Below are 20,487 nucleotides of genomic sequence, written 5' to 3'. Positions count from 1 at the left end.
TCAGAGTGGTAGGCTATTTGGAGTGATAGGCTACTGTTTGTGAATGGTACAAGGAAGAAGCCCAGTGGAGATGGGTCGCCAAGTTGCAGGGAAGCGTTCCTGGCTGGTTCTCGCAGGAGGGAGACCCTGTGCTTCTCTGAACCCTTCAGGACATTATGTTTTGGAAATCGCCTAATTTGGGAGGGGGTTGTCCGGATATAGCTAGTGATCTGTGACGCTGCTTCTTGGACGCGACATGGGACGCCCACAGAAAAGCGAGCCGTCCTCTCTTCCAGCACCCCACAATGGCCCTCTCCCCGCTCGTCCCCGCCACCGCCTGTTTCCTCCTCTCGCTGTTTCTCTGGCTTAGAAACAGGAGAGTTCCTCCCAGGGACTATCCCCCCGGTCCAAAGCCCGTCCCCCTCCTGGGCAATGTCCGCGATCTCACCGCCAAAGAGCTCTGGCTCCCCGCTGCTCAGTGGGCAAAGACATATGGTCAGTTTCTCCCCCTCACTATCTATCCCAAGCTCATCCCCCACAGGCGATGTCGTCTACCTCAACGCACTCGGCATAGGCCTCGTCTTCCTCAACTCCCCAGACGCGGCCAGCGATCTTCTCGACAAGCGTGGTTCAATCTACTCGGACAAACCTGCCCTCGTCATGGCCGGCGAGCTGTGCGTATCTCTCTTCATCTCCGTCTCCCGTCCCCGTGCTCACCTTCCGACAGATGCGGCTGCAAAAACATGGTGAGCTCCCTTCCATTTTCCCTGTCCTATCGCCCCGGCGAACCCAGATCGCCACAGCGGTCAACTAACACCCGCCAGTCAACACATAAGCTTCTTTGCCTCGCTTCCCATCTATCCATCTATCTGGCCTTGCTTCCCCCGATCCAGTCCTATTCTTGATCTCTCTCAAATCTGCAACCTGAACGGAACTGACATCAGTCTTGTCCTTTTCCAGGTCGCGTTCACAGGCTACGGCCCGCAAATGCGCCAGCAGCGTCGTCTGCTCCACAAGGCGTTTGGCGTCGCGACTATCCCCTCCTACCACCCGCTCCTGCTCTCAGAGACCCATACTTTCCTGCGTCGGCTCGTTGTGGACCCCGTCGACTATATCAAGCACGTCCGCCGCTATGCTGGAGGGCTCACTCTCTCTGTCACCTACGGCTACCAGCCCGTGTCAAACGACGACCAGTTCCTTGAGCTCGCCGAGGAGTGTGTTCACATTCTCTCTGAGCGCATCGCGTCTGGAGGCGGTATTTGGCCTGTGGATGTTCTCCCTTTCCTTCAGCACATGCCGCTATGGATGCCCGGTGCAGGCTTCAAGCGCAATGCGATCAAGTGGAAGCGCAAGATGGAAGAGTTTGTGGACAGGCCGTACGAGTATATGAAGAGCAGCATGGTTTGTACCACCTCTAGCTCGATTTTTGATAAAACTGACGCGCATATATTTAGAAATCGGGCAACTACAAGCCTTCGTTCTGCTCGAATCTGTTGGAAGATACGAGCATGCAGCAGCAGGAAGACTTCGAGTTCCACCTTAAGTGGTCGGCCAACTCTATGTACTCTGCTAGCATTGACACTGTGCGTGCCGCATATATTTACATTTTTTGTGCTTCGACTCATATGCGCCTGCAGACCATCACTGTTGTTTCTCACTTCCTTTTGGCCATGATACTCTACCCCGAAACGCAGCGAAAGGCGCAGGCCGAACTGGATAGCGTAGTGGGCACCGACAGACTGCCTACATTCGAAGACCGCAGCCAACTCCCCTACGGTACGTGTTTTCTCTCGTTACTGACATCGTAAATCTAATAAAATTACAGTCGAGAGCATATTCAAAGAGGTCCTACGATGGGGTGTCCCCGTCCCTCTGAGTGAGTTGTTTCCTCATGCATGCGCACTTAACTCTAATACTGATGAACATCTAGACCTGCCGCATCGCCTGATGGAAGACGACATTTACAACGACATGTACATCCCCAAGGGCTCACTCGTCTTTGGTAACATCTGGGCCATGATGCGCAACGAGACCATGTACCCCGACCCCGACACCTTCAACCCGGACCGATTCATGACTAAACTCGCCCCCGAGCTCGAAAGGAAGCGTAACCCAAAAAATTATGCGTTCGGGTTTGGGAGAAGGCAGTGCCCGGGGATGAACCTTGTGGACTCGTCGGTTTGGTTGTTGATTGCGAGCATGCTGGCGACGTTGGATGTCGGCAAGGCCGTGGATGAGCATGGAAAGGTGGTTGAGCCTGAAATCAAGTTTGAGAATCCCATTTTCAGGTGCGTGTTTTTTATATGTTTTGCAAGCCTGGGTGTTAATGGTTTTGGGGCAATGATTATAGGACTCCGAACCCTTTCAAGTGCGATTTGAGACCTAGGAACCAGAAAGCGCTGTCCTTGATCAAGCAGAGCGAAATCCTCTCAAGTTGATCTGGTCTCCCTTTCTCTTGCTGTTTTCTCGCTCTCGCTCTCTCTCTGTCTGCCACTATCGCTTTTTTATTATTATCGCTGTCTCTATCCCCTGTCTCTGTCTTTCTATCTCTGTCTCTCTGTCTCTCTCTCCTCGCGCGCGCACCCCCCTCTTTCTTTTTTATTCTGTGTTATCTTTATTCTGTGTTTTGTGTTTGAGTTTGTGTGGTTGCGTCTTTGGTCTGGGTCTAGGTCTGGGTTGTGGTGTACGTTATGGAATGGATTGAGGAGGAGAACAAGTCAGAACGGAACAGAGCGGAACGGTCTAATGGAGTGGAAGGAGAGGAGAGAGAGGAAAGGAACAAACGAACGAACGAAAGGAGCAAACCCGAGGAAACAAATGCCCCACCAACCCCATTCAATTGTGTTTTTTTGTTGTGTTTTTTGAAAATTAATTGTCGAGAGATTTTCAATGGAATCGCGAGCGGAGATGTATACATGTTTGTTATCACCATTCACCAAGCCATCATCCTCATCGTCACGGTTAACTCGGCAACGTTCATCATCGTCACTGTATCATTCCCGACAGCATCCCAGCGTCGTCGTCGTCGTTGTTCAATTTGTGCTATGTCGGTGCCGGCGGTTATATATCTCCCATCCATCTCCTTTCGGTTTTGGCTGCGGTTGCGGTTTCCTATTTCCCACCTCCCAGATCCCAGCTTTAATTACAGCACACAACGCATAACTCCATCTTATCATCCAGAATCGGAACCGGGCACATATATCATACGGTCATACGGATACGCTGTTCTATTCCTATTCCTATCGGTGTCCTATTTTTTTCGCTCTGGCAGGTTGCAATTGACGGGCTTCTAGTGTTGTTTGCGGCTCTGGTGGGGTTTTGTGGTGGGCCGGCTTGGAAAGAAGGAAGGGGAAGGGTGCCGGGGATAAACCTGGGATGCAGGGATGGGGATTTTGTTCTGGATTTTTGATATGTGATCAGACAACATCAATATCAATATCAGAATCCAAGTACATCAAATCAATATCACCATCAGCGTTAGCATCAGAATCGGAATTGGGATTTGGATTGGGATTGGGATTTGGATCAGATGTTGGGAGGAGGAGAGGGATGTTCAGGAGTAGGAGCCGAAAGAGCGACCGAAATAGCGAGCAAGGAAGGACGGACGGACGGACGATATGTCGTACGGAATGAACGCCAACTTGGTTTATTATTATCGTCGTCGCTTTTTTTTCTACCCCGTGTCGGCGTGGTTGGCTGGATTTCGGGTTCGTTCGATTTTGGATTCTTGGATTTTGGACTCTGGATTTTGGATTTTTGGATCCGCCTTGGAATGGATATACCGCATAGGACACGCATATACATGCATACAAAGCACCTCGAGATACCCCCACCCGCTCTCATCGTTTGCATATGCATATACCGATATACCGGCATACGAGCGTAGTATATACCCTGCATCGGCATCCGGATTGGCATAGAATCATACCCCGCATACCCATCGTCGTACCTCATACCCTCCCGCATACCCATCGTCGTAATCTCATACCCCACATCACATCAATACCCTGCCGCTTTCGACTTGCATTTGCTCTTGCTCTCGCTTTGATACCTGGATATTTTTTATACCTCTACCTCTTTTTTTGCCTGGTTGTGTGTGTGGTGTGTGCTTGGTGGTGGTGGTAACTTCCTTGGCCGGTCTTGTCGTGGTCGTCCCTCTGGTTCCTATACCCTGTGGCTCATGTTCCTCGATCCTCCCAAGACGGCCGCTTTCATCTTTTTATGCCGGGTTTCTTATCCTCCATCCTGTCCCTTTCCAAATTTCAAATCCCTCGCTCGGTTGACATGATGAGATTTTGGTATTCTCATCTAAATCCTGAACCTTTCTGTTCCTCTGTCCCTGACTCTTTTTTCTGTGGCCCCTTTTCTCACCTTCATATCTCTCCCTGTCACACCGTTATATTCCACTGGCTCTTTATCTTCTATCTCACATTCATATCCTATCACACAAGCTCTGTCTCACCTTCATATCCCGCAAGTTGAGTGGTGTACCTGCCTATATGATTTGGGTCCCATGATGTTGATGGTGGTGGTGGTGATGTGGTTGTTTTTGTTCTTCGGTTCTCGGTTCTCGCTTTTCGGTTCGGTGTTGTGCCCTCCTCTTCTGTTCTGTTCTCCATCTACTTCTCGTCGTCCAGTCTTTCGGTCTTTGTGATCGGTGTTTTCCGTTCCTTGGTTCCGATTTTCTGTCTCTGTTCTGTTCTGTTCTTTTGCTTCGACCCCTTGACCCTTGACCCCTCGACCCTTGGCCTTCGACCTTCGTCATACATTAATTTATATTCGACGCTCGACGTTCGATATTCGATGTTCAACCTTTACTTTTTACCTATATTTATAAGTATTGCATTGGTTTAACACTGGTTTCTCATACACGTTCTCTTATACACATATACACACACTCTCTGTCTCTCTCTCTGTTTCGCTTCACACACTCTCTTGCATTTCATTGCATCCATGGATTGGACACTCCTTTTTTTCCGCTGCATTGATATTAATGTCAAAAATCTCCGCTCGCTAGATCGCGTTTTTTCCCCCTCCATCCATCCTCTCTTTCTCTCTTTTGCAAAAGTTGGGATTGTTTTCCCTCACCTCACCCCTCGCCTTCGGCTTCGGTCTCGATTCTCTCTCTATACAAGAAGTAATAGTAATAGTAACAAAATTACATTATATTACAATTACGCGTTCGTAGGTAGAGTAAAGTAAAACATTTTTGTGTGTTTTTTATATACATAGTAGTCCGTTGGACTCGCGTCTTTTGCGTCGCGCCTCATCCCTCATCCCTCTTTTCTCCTCTATATCCGACATATATAGCATCCATCATCCTATCTCTTCCCAGTGGACAACACTTCTTTTTTATTAGTAATAATTTGAATGTTGTGGTGGTAGCACTAGAAGTGGTTATTTTGCTATTTTTCGCTCATTGTAAAGATTGCGTATGGATATGTTTGGGTTTGGATTTTTGAGAATTGAATGCGTGCTTGTAATGAACTTGGACCTTATGAAAGGCTGAGATTCAGAATCTAGAATCCGTATGTGTTAGTTGGTCTTTTTATTCATGACTCTGAATTGAAAAAGTGGATGATGCATATATATATATAGCATGTTAAATCTTCATTTGATTGACGTCTTTCAAAGTCAAGTCATGTTCATGTTTTATTTCATTTTTTAACTGGTTCTAACGTGCTTCTTTCTTTTTATGTTTGTTTTTTTGGTGGAGTCCGTGACGAGCGTGAAATGAGCATTGAGCATTGAGATTTCGAGGGCGTGTATTGAGGTACCCCCATTTTGGCTGTCTGTCTGACTATGATGTATGTGAACGCGGGCAGCATGGTGCGGTGTGGATTCAGATGCTATGGATGGTTAGTTTAGCTTCGTGGGCTCGGGGGTTGTAGCGCGAGTAATTTTACCATACGCGGGTGTTTTTCTCTCTTCCTTCTTTTTTTTTTCTTTTGAGGTGTTCTTGATCTGATCTTCCGATGTAGAATTTTGACGTACTGTTGGGTGTACCAGCTGCGTGATTTAGGCTAAGCCATTTACAAGCTCGCGGAGGCTGACAGAGTCCGTCGTGTTGGTCGTTGGTATTGTGGGTGCATATCATGATGCGTTGTTAACGTTGTCTTTGTCAATAATGGTACCGGTGAAGATGCAATTGCGTTACCATGTATATCAGTACTACGGTGTCAACTCAAAAATCCATTGGCTTTGGAAGCCGCTCGGAAGATGGATCTTGTCTTTTTAAACAAGGGTTGTTCTGACAAAGTAGCGGTTGGGCATTTACAATTCTCATAAGGAAGTTGAAGAACTAGAAGTTTTGTGGACACATCTGAGGAGTGCGCTGAGTATACTGAGCGGTCGAAGTAGTGAAGCAGCAGGTTGGGAGCTTGGAGACGGGGTAGGGTGCAAAGTAAATATCAGAAAGGCAAGGCTCATGCGCAGTATGTAGACCAATGGGCGCTCCGCTGAGAAGTCGCTACATCCTTTTTGGAGTGTGTATTTGTTTCTCTTTCTAGATAACATTTTTCCAGTCAGGCGTTGGAAGCACACGGATATTCTTACGAGCGCGCAGGTGCGCAAATAGCCGATGCGCTGGAAGTTCTGTCGAGTTTTGTTTTTAGGTTTGCTGGGAAGTTTTATGCAGTGTACGTCGGGGATACTGGAAGAAACTCTTGCCGTGGGTGCGGCGCATGGACGTTTTATGTCTCTTTTGCTATGGTAATGCTCCGGTGCTGTTGGACGGAGGGAGTCAAATAGTTAAACTGAGATGTAGGTAGGTATGCTGTCGGTATGCTACGAGTATCTTGGCTTGGATGAGAGTGCTGTCAATTTAGCGGTGTGCGTTTATGGTATGGATGCGCGCTCGTTATGTATGTTGTATGTGCGATTTTGGAATGACGGCAGATGTTTTTATTCTTTGGGTGCTTATAAGTTTAGATGACATGGAATCAGAAGGTGATATCATTGAGTTTATGCTTGAGCGCATTGACTGGAATATATCCAGAAATTGAAGTCTTGCATTAGGCTAGAATTGGATGGAAAATGACCTTTTTAAATAGAACGAACGCGGCATTTTGTGCCAGAAGGCAAAAGTGACAGATATTGTGGATGCTTTAAAGTTGAGTATATAGAATCTTGAGACCTTTACACTAGGTTCACGACTTTTAGTATCATCAAGGCCCTTCGCTTTATGCATCGATGGCATTCAAAAACGGGCATTCAATTCAGGATGATGGATAACTGGCACCACTGTAGCCGTATATGGCTAACATTTTGGGCGTCATTTCCATGTATATGATACATGTTGCGACCTTCATGATTCAGACTTCGATGATGCAAGAACCTCTAGTTGTAGAAATGGAAGACGCGTTACCGAAAGAATGAGAGCCCCTAATCGCAGACGCGTCGCGAGGTCACGAGATGTACTGACGTAATGATTCGGTGGAAATCGGACTGACAGGTCGATCAGAATTCAACGCCATCTTAACGCCCATGGCCCCCATGCCCATGTCCGCCCAGCTTTCCGTTTGATATTGCTCTAGATAATGTATACATCTGGCACACGGTTATGTCGCGGGTAAACGTTCAACTTGGCGGCCCTTCTCTTCCTTCGCCCATGATCCTCAGTTGTCAATTGATAAAAGTCAACCTGAAAAAAAAACCCTTGATCTATCAATTCTTATACCTGCATTGACAACATGTGGATGATAACGACATACATACCGGCCGTGAGCCCCTGGCCTTATTCTCTTCTTGGCCTTCATGCAAAAACGAGCGCGACAGAGGACCACCGCCAGAATCACTGAACCGCGCAGGAAAAGGAAGACACTCGGCATGTGATATGATTGTAGTCTTCGCCCTTGGGGTCGGCTGACTGCCAGAGCCTCAAAAACATTCGCCCAAATGCCCTCGCTCATGGATTTTCAAACGCTCCCAGCGAAGCTTGAAGGGGCCGACTGGTGTGAACCGTATACGGCAGTGGAGTGGACTGTGTGACGTCGCTGCTCCCTCGACTTCGCATCTCTTTCCCAAGGGGATGAACCTTTGGTAGGCATTGCCAATTATGTGGGTATTTTCCCTTCATTTCTGAAAGGGCTAATTCATCTGGAGCTGACGTCTGCCTCTTTGATTTGCTCTTCAATCATAGTCGTCGACGAATTAAGCCAACGACAGAAGGAATAAACATTCCCGTTTGTAATGGCTACATCATCAATCATGAAGACGGGAAGACATGTCTTCACTTATGGAGATGTGAAATTAAATTTGGTGCTCGCAAATCCGCTGCAATCGAACAACTCCAAGTCGATGGTGAAAAGCCTCCCGTCAGACTACAATTCACACCATCGCTATAGGCAACGATGTGGTCGCGGCAATGATTTTCATGGAAGTTTCTCTTGAACTACTCGGTCAATTTTGTAGATCCCTTCCCTAGTCCTGCCATTGCCGCGTGGTTCGTGTGACCTTTGAGGATTAGTTCCTCATGAAGACGATTCGTTCATCTCGGTTTCACAGGCTTGCTCAGGTCGCACCTTGATTGGCTGACGACGACAGCCTCCGATGGCATAATCTACATCGAATTAGGCTACACCACATAACTATGTTCATAGCCTGGCCAAAAGAATCACGGCAATAAACATTCCATGTTATTCAAAGTTCAATTTCCCAGCAATTCACGCCGAAAACGGTACCAATTGTCACCTCTCGAAGCCTCTTTTCATTCGATCCTAGGCATAGATGAACATGACCTCGGAAGAAGAGACTAGCAGGTATAATTTTATCCAGAAAACGTGAGTTTGTAGGGATATACCCACGGGGTTTAATCGGTGGCTTGGACTTCTAGAGTGCAACTTGGAAGCTACCCACAGCAAGTCATAGCTCCTCTTATAGCCGGGCAGGAGGAAATGCACAGAGAAGAAAAAACTGTCATATTACGATTCGGCATTGTGACATTTCAGCATTCCTTCCATACCTTTATAAACCTTTCTGAGATAACGTAGTGCCTTTTGCCTCGCCCCCCTGTGATCACTTTCTTGAACATCGTCATTCCTTCACAGACAATCCCATGGCTTCGAGTATTCCAGTAGGCGTTGCGCCGTTGGTGTTGCCGAAATTCGATAACACTCTAGGTTCTCTTTTGGTTGGGGGGTTGGTTGCGATGGCGTATGTGTTACCATTTTTCTGCGCCAACCGTTCCTGTGTTTATTGGATTCCTCAGGCTTTGGGGAGTGACCTGTGTTCAAACATGGAACTATTTTATGAGGGGTAACAAAGACCGCATTTTCTTAAAACTTACGGTAAGCGCGATGTTTCTTCTCCTTCTTTAATGTAGTATCGAACAGACGTGCCTTTAGGTCTCCCTTCTCTGGTAATTCACAGTCGCGTGTCTTTTATGAAGCTTCCTTTTCTTACCTACGGCGGATAAGGCTCTTGGACACATTTGACTCCGCTTTGAATGGTCACATCCTCTACTTTTACATGGTCAGCAACTATTTGAATCCAATGGCTGTTTTCAAACCCGTCTGGTGAGAATGTTTCCATCGTGATGACTCCATAATTTAATGAATTACCGCCCTGTAGGAGTATTATTGTGGGTCTTCTTGGCCTGTTAGACTGGTATTCGTTTTAACTTTTAATGGACGTAATTGTCGTTTTAGATTCATGTGGCAGTCACTGTGAGTACTACACGTCGGTCTCATTATCGAATGGCAAGACTGACTACGTCTTCCAAGTCAATATCAAACTTCATTATACGGACTTTGTTTACCATTCGGGTGTTTCGGTGTAAGTACTTCATTTTTAGGCCCCACTTCCCTTCTAAACTCTGCCTCAACACAGTGAGCAAGGGTAGCATTCCTCTGACTGCCTGGATCGTGAGTATAAAACATATCTACTGCGGAGATATTGCATTGACGCCTATCGTTTAATTTATCTTTGCATAGATGGTCCTGTCATTGAGCGATTTGAGTGAGTTAACAACTCGTCATAAGTATCTCGAACGTCATACTCAGGCCTTCCATTTTTCAAGTCGTCGGAATCAGTAAGCTTCTGATTTTTCTTCCTCTCGCTTATGATGAGCCTAATGCTAGCCACTATTTGTTAGCAATCACAGTAAAAGCGTCCGTCTTACCATCTCTCAATTCCCGTTTGCCACTGACTGTTAATATATCCCTGTTCAGATTCAAGATTGAAACCTTCCCGGAACTAGAGAAGATTGCTGTACGTCCAGGCTAAATTGATTCTCCCCACAGTGGAAGTGGCTGATCATTTATTACGCTTCGCGTTAGCCTCTTATGTACTTGACTTTCGGAGTTGGAACTGGAAGCGACTTGAGTCTGGCTCTTGCTTTGTCATGGCTTCTTTACAGTTCAAGAACAGGATTCCGCAGGTGGGGCAATTCGTTTTGATCTGGTGGGCTACATCCTCAACTATTTTCTGTATCAGGACGGATTCTCTGATCAAGGTTTTAACGCTCTATACTGTCAATACGGGGATGATTGTAGCGTATGTCGAACGCTTCAAAATATACCTCTCACTAGACTGATATCTCGGGACATAGAATTGACGCGTCCCTGGGTTTGATTCTTTATATCATCATGCCTAACAACTTTATCTTCCTCGGTAAGTAGACTTTGTGCCCTTTGTCGAGGATCGTTGTTCGAAATAACATTCTCTTTACACTAGGTTTTTACCTTCTTTTAAGCAAACGTAGGTTTTCATCATTTACCCATTCGTTGAGCTGACAGCGCCTCCATTTTCAGTGTATGTGAATGCATATCTCGCAACGTGAGGCTTTAATTATATACACTGCTCGACTGAGAGCTCAAAAATTTTTGTTCTAGGCTGAATGCTCGTGAAGCCTTGAGGCAAAACGACCTGACGTCTATGAATATGACTTCTCTACCTACGTCGCGAATGTTTTCCGACATAGAGAACATCTCCCCCACTGTGCTTGAGAAGGTGAGGCTTCTTCCACTATGAGTTATTCGTTACGTGCCCTCATTCTTAATGACTCTTCAGTCCCCCACGACTCGGACAGAAAACCCTAGATTGGCGATATCTATCCAGACTTTGATTGACAAGCAAATCGAGTCTGAAAACTCACCATCAGTGTTATCAATGACACATCCTGACCCAGATTCAGAACGTATTCCCCGCGCCTTCTGATATATTGTGTTCAAAATCCATAGCTTTCGATATCATGATACGCATTCACAGACACATACACTTGCTCACTTACTCCTTGTACTTTTAGTTGCAGTCAAAAACATTCATTAAACCATCAACAATCTTTTGCATACAAATATTTCAGTCCTTGTCTTTGATACCCTTGCATACATTCAAAAGTTTTGTATCGTCGTTCACGCACCTAAATACAAATTTGTTTCATAACTATACATGCGTAACTATGTAACATGGTCTCGCATGCTTTCGCTTTTGCTCGATGACACTACTATCCGCAATCTTGGACTTAGACCTGAGGCACACAGTGGCAGGCAAACTTGCTTACATCCGCATCAACTGCAGGCGGAAACCCGGTGGAGTTCCCTTAAGACTTAAGTCTGCACCGGTGTCCCGGTACCATTTCAAGGGCGTACTGAGTTCAGGTACAGTTTACCTTTATTCGGAAGGAAAAAATTTGTTAAAATCACTCAGCTGAGAGGTAGGTCCGTTGTATTACAGAATATCAATTGTCAAATTCACAGCTTGCATTGATTAAATCGACATAATATACCACATTATTACAGCCTCATGGAAAAGACCAGGTGCCGGCATTCAAAGTGTTCACAATGAATGTCATTTGACCAGAACGGCGACTGCACATGTGCAATCCCAAAAAAGCCTCCTATTCCGGACTGATGTCGTTCTATGCAGTTACGATAGCTGTGCAATCCCCCTGTTCCCCGGTTTCAAGCCAAAGATGGTACCGTCTTCGGTGCATTGCTCCTATAGAGTGTATTCTTTTCCTATGATGCTTTTCAACATAATTGGCACCCTTACCACTGCCTCCACTCTTCACGCAAACCACCATATACCTCGAGGTGGATAGACTTGTTCCTCTACTTTCGTTATCTATGTCTCGTTCGCAATTTCTTGCTTATTTTCTGCTTGGATCTCTTTTGACAACTCGTGGACGAGCGGACCGAGTAGTGGTGCATACTATCAAAGATAACGATTTGCGCCAGGATTGCGTTTTCGAGCTCAATAATTATGGATATAATCTATGCCCTCTGGTCGAGAGGAAAGAAATAGTAGAAAGAGACAGTGTCGGAAAGAGCTACGATGTGGAGAAAGGCGAAGGGCCAAGCACTGGACTACGAATTTACGAAGTCGCTCTTGGAGGATTGGATGAATCCAGCTATTCCACCCGGGTTAGTTCTAGACTTGAGGTGCGGAAATGATAGTCAGATTGTTGAATTAATGTCGACCTTGCTCACTTGCTTTCAGGGCTCAGGGTGTGATATGGATACTTGGATTTGCATGCTGGGTGAGTTGGGCTGCTGCGCTGGGAAATTCCCGGCTATTCTGGGAGCACAGTTACTTATAGAAACGTGTGGAGACGGAAGGATAGCCAGTCAGGACAACGTAGATATCAGGCGCAGTGCTCCAATAGCCAGCTCCATCGCCCGCAAAGCAAGGAGTACTCGAATGACCCGGCTTCTCAGATCTACTGTTTCGTTGAACATCAGTGGAAATGATAATGAATCCTGTGAGCAGATTTTGCACTGCCGACTTTGTATATCTCACCTCAGCATTTCCACTCTTAATCGAAGATAACCGCCCACTGAAACTGTCACTGTATGGAGGAACAGTGGGAAAGCAGAAACAATCTGCAGAGGTTTCCTTCGTATGTTGTGACAAAGAAAAGCTGAAATATGTCAGAGAGGAAAAGGGCGTCCATTTCTTCTCCTGGGCAACTTCGCACGGATGCCCAGTAAGGTTGGCTGGTCAGACACATTCGAATATTGCGGCGGCCAACGAGCCTGGTAGTGAAGGCGAAGAATCGGCACCGGAAGAGAAGCAAGGGGATGACGACCTCATGCCCCTGGATAATAGCAGAGCACGGCGATGGATCGCCATCATTATGGTGGTACTTGTGTAAGACCGCATTAATTCGACTAATGGTCATGTATAAATGCTAATCATGACTTTAGCAGTGGCTTACTATTTGGCACCGTACTTCTTTCCTCGAGTCGCGCACGCAGTCTCGCCACCGAGAACTTGAAGAGTGCCACATACGCCGTATTGCCCTTGCTGTCCCACTTGTACATCAAGCTGCTCCCGATTGGAAATTCCGTATTCCAAGCGACAAAGGCGATCGCGCATGCTGGATCGCGTTTCCGACAGGGCGACAGCAAGCTTGTCAGGTGGGCACAAGAAGACATGTCCCTCATGGATTCCGAAGATTTTATGGTTAATGGTTCTGGTGCAATGGGAGAAGATGACTGGAACATTAACGGAATGGAAGAATATATTCCACTGACAGTCAGTCCCCAGCACGGTAGACGGTCGGTGCGGTCGTATGGTGCCACTCCCGATGTAGAGACTTTTTCAGAGAGAGGTGCATTCTCTGGCTTCGCGAAATATTTCCACAGATAAACTTCCCGACATGTTATTGATGTCCTGCCGATTCCTGCGTAGATAGGACCTTGGATGTTTGCCCCTTCACATTTTGGTTCGACTTCAAGGCTACAAGTAGAATATGTAAAATTGTACTTTATATGATATGGGTACGGGTAGAGATTTCTTACTTTATACCATAAAACTTAATCCAAACTCGTCGGTTTATTTCCACATTAGCAATATCTGAGTTATATCATCGAGCAGGCCAGAGAAAAAAACTCAATGTTTTGCAAAATCGGTTGACCGTGACAAGTCTCTTCATCGCCTTACATAGGACACATTTAATTTCCGGTTGAATCAACAGGTGTGCCTATATAATGAGATTTAGGGCAGACATCTCAGCCGTGCAGGAGTCGTGAGCCTTTCAGCTTCTCGGACTAGCTACAAAGCCGACAACAGCCAGGCGAAGAGTGAAGCTTGAAGTATGAGGCAGGACAATTGTCTGAGTTTCATGAATGTCAAAGAGCGAAGAGGTGTATGGGTGTCTAACACTGCTTCGAGTACTGGAGCAACGCAAAAAAAAAAATTAAAAATTTCGAAAAAATTTCGCATTTCTCTGCGGCATCATGTTCTGTGTCACATCATGTGATGTGACACGACGCATTTTCATGTGAACTCGGTGAGCTCGTGACCGACGACTCCTCGACTCTCAACCATTCCAGCTTCGATCCATCATCATGCTGCACGGTACCTTGTACTCAAGAACGGTGTATACGGATCACTCGATGTCAATAACATTTGAAATATATTCAGCCTACCAGGGCAATGTGCATAATGGAACTCCCAGATGCATCACGCCGAGTCTTCTCCGATCCCACTTAATTACACAAGGTCCAAGGCTCTACATCGTTACTAGAGGCGGATGTACAAAATGGAGATGCTTAAGCCAACATGTCTAATGTATGATTTCCCGCCGACCACAGCAATTGTGTCTATTTTGATTTCTGTATTTTGGGATGACCGCTCATTCAACGATTCCACATGGTAGGTCCGCGCACTGTCAAACCTGATAAAAACAAACACTGTACGAAGGTTTAACCACTTGGCCAGTTAACAACCCCCCGTGTCGATATTGCAGCAAATGGAACACCGTGAGGCACTCGATGAAGCCCAACCTCCCTCGTACGATGCAGAAGTCACTCCTGACTTCGAAAGTGTTCCCGAATACTTCGAGGCTCAACAATCTTCTCACCCTTCAACTCCGGCGATAGCTAACCATCTTCAGGAATTCGAGTATAAACTCGACAAGAACGGCAAGACTTTTGCGACGCTAACACTCATTGCAAATAAGTTGTTCTCTGACAAAGTTCCTACCTTTGTGGAAGGAGCTCCGATAAAGGGTATGATTCATCTCAACCTAGACAATGAGAAACCGGAGCACGTAAGCTCATTGTCAATCAGAGTAAGTTTTCTCCGATTACAGAAAGTAAACGTACAACGGCCTAATTGCTCTTATGCATGATGAAGGTTGAAGGGCAGCTTATAACCGGTGGTTCGCAATTCTGGGGCTACACGTACACCTTTCTTGATGTCACGCAGGAGATCTGGACACGCTCTCACGATGAAAGTGGTCTAACGCAAGGCCAATGTACCTGGCCCATCTCGATCAACCTACCGGAGAAAGTCTCCATGCAGACGGGGACCGACAAGCACCCAGAAATGTTTAGACTACCTCAAACTTTCAATGAGCGCAATATTCACTCGACCGTTAGATATGAGCTTTCGATGAAAATCACGCGAAGTGGTCTTCTCAGGTCAAATGACATGTACGTATATATTTCGTTCTCATCCTCGTGGTTCTCATGCTTGCATAGATTGTCGACGCCTTTTGCATTTATCCCGGTCACCCGTCCGGACCCATTTCCACCATTGAAAAGGTTGGCGTACGATGAAGGGACTCCTTTGCTACCACCGAAGGTCGATCCAGAAGGATGGTTTCCTCTTCGCACCGTTTTAGTAGAAGGAAAGACTCCTAACAACAATACAGCAAAAATAGAATGCCGAGTACGCTTTTTTCTCGTGTTTGAAGTAATGGCACTGAATAGCTCGATGGAAAGCTTTATCTCTCTAGACCAGTAGGTCCCTATTTTATCTATTATATTTTTTATCTAACGTTACACATTTATGTAGCTTTCTTATACACGAGGCTCCGTCGTTCCACTTTTCATGACTTTGGAAAGTGACAATCAGCAAGCATTGGACCTCCTGTCTTCTCCAAATGCCCCAAACGTACGGGTTAGAAGACGCACCAAGTACCATTCGGAACCCAAGAAGAAGATTGAATCCAAAGCCTGGAGAGATGAAGTTGATCACTCTCAAAGAGCCGTTTGGTGGCCAACTACTGAATCTTCGGACAGGATTCGTATGATCGCCGGAGAACTTCATCTCAAGCCAAACATGGCGCCAACCTTGGCCATGGGGGACTTCCGAATCAATGTAGGTATTCACTTTCTCTTAGATCGAGCCATATTTTAATGAGGCTGATACAATTTACTCTTCAAGTATTCTGTGGTATTCCTTAAGTTCAAATCACCAGGATTTCTTCACAAAGAGGAGAATCCGCTTCTATCGGAGGAACCTATCACGATTGTCACTGCATATGCTCCAGGACCACGACCCAGAATGTTCACCACTCCTGACTATACTCCGGATGAAGAAGCGGAGTCGGAGGACCTACAAAGCGCAGTTGAATTTTCCAAAGGGTTCTATTGAATTGAATTTCTCTTCGAGTTTAGTATATTTTCAATAGAAACACTGAGATATTGAAATCCAGACATATATTTGGCATATTAACTAACTTTTAACTGTATTCCTTCTCGGTGGCCTACCATTGTGCCAATAATATTATCCGCGTGTTTGGAGACGTTGGAGTTACTTCAAGTTTATCTCGATTTTATCTTCCTTTGGTTTCCTCGTCAAAGTTCAGTGGTTGGCAAGTGGTTGGTTGAACTTTTGGTGACGGCAATTGGACAGCTCAGCTGCTGGGTTAGGGTTTATAGAACGCGCCGGCACAGGCCGGCACCTCAAGCGATGAAATGGTCCTTTCTACAGCTGTCTACTATACTATGAAACTCGCTGAATTTAGTTCATTAATTCTTATCAGGTCATCTCAGCTCCCCACATTCAATTGTATCCACCATCTGTCAACACTCAAATATGTTTCTCCGCCTTGTCATACTATCGCCACCGTCACTATCAGTCATGCGATGGGCTGTGCTGGGATTGGTACACTATAATTCTAAAACCTAAGTATCGATCCACCGCCAACAGAATCGCCTGCCCTATGTCTCTGACCCTTCTGACCCACCTGCTTTAACGTCAATTTGACACGAACTCAGTTATCTTTCGATGTCCTTATTTTCCAACAGCAAGAATGTCACAGTTACAGGCGGCAATTTCCATACAATCGCGGGGAATCAAAACATTAACGTCAATATTCAACGTGCGTCTTTCTACCAGTCTTGTATATTTGTACGGTTGAGCCTGAATCTGCCTCGCAGGTGACGATCCTGCGCAACGCTGGCAGAATTGTGTGGAGGTATTTGATATTGTGGACTCAAGCCACCGCTACGGGATCGACTACGAGATCGCCCGTGTCAAACTCGAAGTAGAACGTATACGCCTCTTGGAATGGGGAAATGCTGTCGGTTTTGGCACCGAAGATTCTAACACATCGACATTTGACGCACGATTGGATCGAGCTGAGATACGCAACACAGTCTTGCGACTTTTAGGTTGTGTTCACCATGTATTCGAGGAAGCGGGACGACTGCAAGAACGATATGGATTGCACCAAATCACAGCTGATCAACAAGAGAATGAACTTCGAATATTACCACTTGCCGCCATCTTCAAGAGAGCATACGCGCCACTTATAAGATCTTCGAAAGACCGACAATCGAATACACCCTTGCCGCAGAAAAAACTTTGGGCCATTCGTGACAAGAAGAAGTTTGAGGACATGATCAACGAAATAAGAGGATTTAACGACTCCTTAGATCAGCTCTTTCCCGACATCAAGAAGTTTACTACGGAGAGCATTAAGGCCGACATTGGCCAGAGTGACGACGTCAAAGCTTTACAGTCACTCCAGGAAGCCACTACTGGTGGTCATGATGAAATTTCCGAGAGTGCTAGTGTGCGGCTCGAAGCAATGGGGGTAACGACTATCACCGGATCGCAGATAGGTGAAATACCTAGGGTCGGGGAAAACACTATCGAGGACGAAGCACATCTTGACGAAGATAATCATCCCCTAAGGAAGCTGCTTCAGTCGGCGGATAGTCTCGTTTCGAAGAAACATCTTGGGAGACTCACCATAAGCGTGTTTGGCCCTGACCGTTATTCCGCTATTGTTAGAGCTCGTCCTTATTGGGATGGTCAAGACTCAGATTCATGGTGGGGTAATCGCGACAAGGGTTTTATCCATAGCACTCATGCGTCTTTTGGTGAGTATTCCCATACGAGTAATAGCTATTACGATGAATTTAAAGTTTCCTAGATCTGTACTTCAAGAAGCCATATACACGTCGTTCCAGAGACGTCTCGTTTGATCATACTGACGAAGGCTCCGTACTTCTCGATGTTGAATGTCATTCAAAACATCAAAATATAAATCCTGGTACAGTGACCATTGAAGGATTTGGTTTGGAAAGTTGGGGCTATGAAAACGCGTTTGGTAAACCTCGAGAAAATACCATTCTTGTTTCTTATGCAAAAATGCCCGAAATCCAAGCAAAAAAACTTCTACGAAGAATCAACGAACTCAGTCGCGGGGCGCAGAAATTTGGATGGAATCCTACGCAAGAAGAAGCGGACTTGAAGGAATTTTTTGGAACTGCTCTAACGTGAGTTAGGATGTAATTACATATCCTTCTAGTCTGATGTCGGATATTTAGTACTCGTTTCGGTGGCCGCGATAGGAACATTTATCTAGGCGACTTCTATAGTGCGCTCAACAGAACCGATATTTTCGCCGATTTTACTTCGGAATCACTTATATCTATGCATTGGTGTGGCCCCAGAGACACCGTAATTGGAATATGGTACATGCTTTACCAGATTATACTCGCCAAAGAGCTGGCCCTCCGAATCGGAAGCTCTGAAAATAGTGGTTCTTATTCAGGCTATACCCCTAGGGTTTTGTCTGCTTTGATCGTTCAGGATCTGTGGCTTAGAAACGTCGAAATTGTCTTGAGAGATATCAGGATTGCACCTCAACCGTTGGTAACCCCGGAAAATCGGATCAAAGCCGAGGTCTTCAAGGACCAAGGGAACGAAGCGTTGAAAAACGGACAATGGCAAAAAGCTGTCGATTCTTACACTGAGGCCCTTAAAATCGATTCTAACAACGCAGTTTACTTCAGCAACAGGTCGGCAGCCCTTCTATCCTTAGAGGATTTCGATGGAGCTGTGTATGACGCCTTTGTAGCAACTCGACTCGATCCAAAGTACGCCAAAGCGTGGAGTCGTCTAGGGCTGGCGGAGTTGAAGCGGGGGTACGGAAACAAAGCGAAAGCTGCATACGAGCGTGCAATCGAGGTTGCCGGCTCCGAGGCTACGACCCTCATGAAGCAAGGACTTGCCGATGCAAAAGCAAAGATTGCGGCTGATATCAAAGCAATTAACGAGGAAAAAGACCAGGAAAAGAAAGATCGTCTTCGGAAAGATTTCAACGACCAAGATTGGGACATTACATATAAGACATATGAGATGCACTCCTGTGTTCACCAACAACAGGTAGAAGGGCTATTGCTCTTTGCTGAAAAAATGACATGGCCCTACATTAACGAAGTACGCGATTACGCCGAGGACGTATATGGAAATTTGCGCAGCGGTGGATCTTGCTCCCTTCATGTACTTGACTGGTTGTTTGGGTTAACCCTTCCAGGAAAGTGGATGTCGTTTAAGATTATGGCCACCCTCGTATCATGCACACCGTCAATCTCTGCAAGCCTTGGTACAGCAGAATTCTATGACTGTGGGCTGGTCCTGCCAAAGAAATCATATTGGAGAGTTCGCACTGTTTTGGGTCGCGTTCTCGGCTGCCTGCCAAACGTCGTTTCTCTCTGCGGGTGGGTTGGACCATGCGTGATCCCCATAGAATTTATTCCTCCACTCGGAGACGATGGAAAGAAAAAACCTCGCTATATCCATATCAACGCTCGCGCCTTTTCCTCTACTATGGGATATGACGACGATGAAGATGGAGTTATTCACCTTGGCCGGCGCCGCGATTACGTTGACCCTCTACATCTACAACCTGATGAAGATTTGGAGGATTGGATAGTGGCAGTCAAGGATGACGATAAATGGATATGCCCACAACCTCCACAGCGCGAATTTGTCACCTGCAGAATCGAATCGATCAGACTCAAAAAACTGCCTCTCGATGTGAATGTTGCAACACAACAAGCTAACGGAACACTCACTGACGCAGAGATTGAGGCCAAAACTAAGTATCGCGCGAGCATCGTGTTTTCCTTGGACAACAACGAAGATACTGTCATATATACACTTTACACCAACCCTGTCTTTGTAACGCCCCCTCCATGTCATTCTGGGCCACATTCAGTGCATGCTAGGGAGCTCTCTAGGTATTTGAAAGACGTCTGGATGGTTGAGAGACTCAAGGACCACACACCCGAGGACTTCGACGACGATGTGATGATCATCAATGCAACTGGAAATGGGACGGAATTACTGGCAAGGGCATGGTGCGCAGAGCGAGGAAAGAACGCTGTCATTCGTCGTGCTGGTGGGCCATGCTTCGGTTGTTCAGTCAGGACTGCAGGAAAGGATGGTTTAGGTGTTGGCGTTTTGATTTGGGTTTCATAGCTTGGGTGTTAGATTCATGGAAGAGGGAAAATTGACTCATAATGAAGTAACTTTATT

The 20,487-nt window shown here is 46.1% G+C and overlaps 5 protein-coding genes across 5 annotated transcripts; all 5 read left to right on the top strand.

Moving 5' to 3' along the window:
* Positions 1–284: 284 nt before the first annotated feature.
* On the top strand, positions 285–2,417 carry JR316_0011613 (Cytochrome P450 monooxygenase 208; the record flags this gene model as incomplete). Its single annotated transcript, XM_047897260.1, has 9 exons — positions 285–474; positions 521–653; positions 707–725; positions 940–1,380; positions 1,434–1,562; positions 1,617–1,755; positions 1,805–1,855; positions 1,910–2,267; positions 2,330–2,417. The coding sequence occupies 9 exons, from the start codon at positions 285–287 to the stop codon at positions 2,415–2,417; spliced, it is 1,548 nt and encodes a 515-aa protein (XP_047743669.1).
* A 7,187-nt stretch (positions 2,418–9,604) lies between these two features.
* Positions 9,605–11,136, top strand: JR316_0011612 (uncharacterized protein; the record flags this gene model as incomplete). The annotated part of the gene is made up of 10 exons (XM_047897259.1): positions 9,605–9,644; positions 9,912–9,936; positions 10,149–10,188; positions 10,257–10,357; positions 10,414–10,473; positions 10,529–10,590; positions 10,654–10,677; positions 10,731–10,755; positions 10,812–10,929; positions 10,990–11,136. 10 exons carry the CDS (start codon positions 9,605–9,607, stop codon positions 11,134–11,136), a joined length of 642 nt encoding a protein of 213 aa, XP_047743668.1.
* Positions 11,137–12,044: 908 nt separating this feature from the next.
* On the top strand, positions 12,045–13,569 carry JR316_0011611 (uncharacterized protein; the record flags this gene model as incomplete). The annotated part of the gene is made up of 4 exons (XM_047897258.1): positions 12,045–12,359; positions 12,418–12,679; positions 12,744–13,068; positions 13,125–13,569. 4 exons carry the CDS (start codon positions 12,045–12,047, stop codon positions 13,567–13,569), a joined length of 1,347 nt encoding a protein of 448 aa, XP_047743667.1.
* A 1,105-nt stretch (positions 13,570–14,674) lies between these two features.
* Positions 14,675–16,305, top strand: JR316_0011610 (uncharacterized protein; the record flags this gene model as incomplete). The annotated part of the gene is made up of 6 exons (XM_047897257.1): positions 14,675–14,995; positions 15,061–15,359; positions 15,408–15,597; positions 15,651–15,668; positions 15,724–16,029; positions 16,096–16,305. The coding sequence occupies 6 exons, from the start codon at positions 14,675–14,677 to the stop codon at positions 16,303–16,305; spliced, it is 1,344 nt and encodes a 447-aa protein (XP_047743666.1).
* A 636-nt stretch (positions 16,306–16,941) lies between these two features.
* Positions 16,942–20,430, top strand: JR316_0011609 (Small glutamine-rich tetratricopeptide repeat-containing protein 2; the record flags this gene model as incomplete). Its single annotated transcript, XM_047897256.1, has 4 exons — positions 16,942–17,035; positions 17,094–18,041; positions 18,095–18,440; positions 18,492–20,430. 4 exons carry the CDS (start codon positions 16,942–16,944, stop codon positions 20,428–20,430), a joined length of 3,327 nt encoding a protein of 1,108 aa, XP_047743665.1.
* Between the last annotated feature and the right edge of the window lie 57 nt (positions 20,431–20,487).

The sequence above is a fragment of the Psilocybe cubensis genome, chromosome 11 (assembly GCF_017499595.1).
Source record: "Psilocybe cubensis strain MGC-MH-2018 chromosome 11, whole genome shotgun sequence".
NCBI lineage: Eukaryota > Fungi > Basidiomycota > Agaricomycetes > Agaricales > Agrocybaceae > Psilocybe > Psilocybe cubensis.
This window is presented reverse-complemented; position numbering and strand designations above follow the sequence as displayed.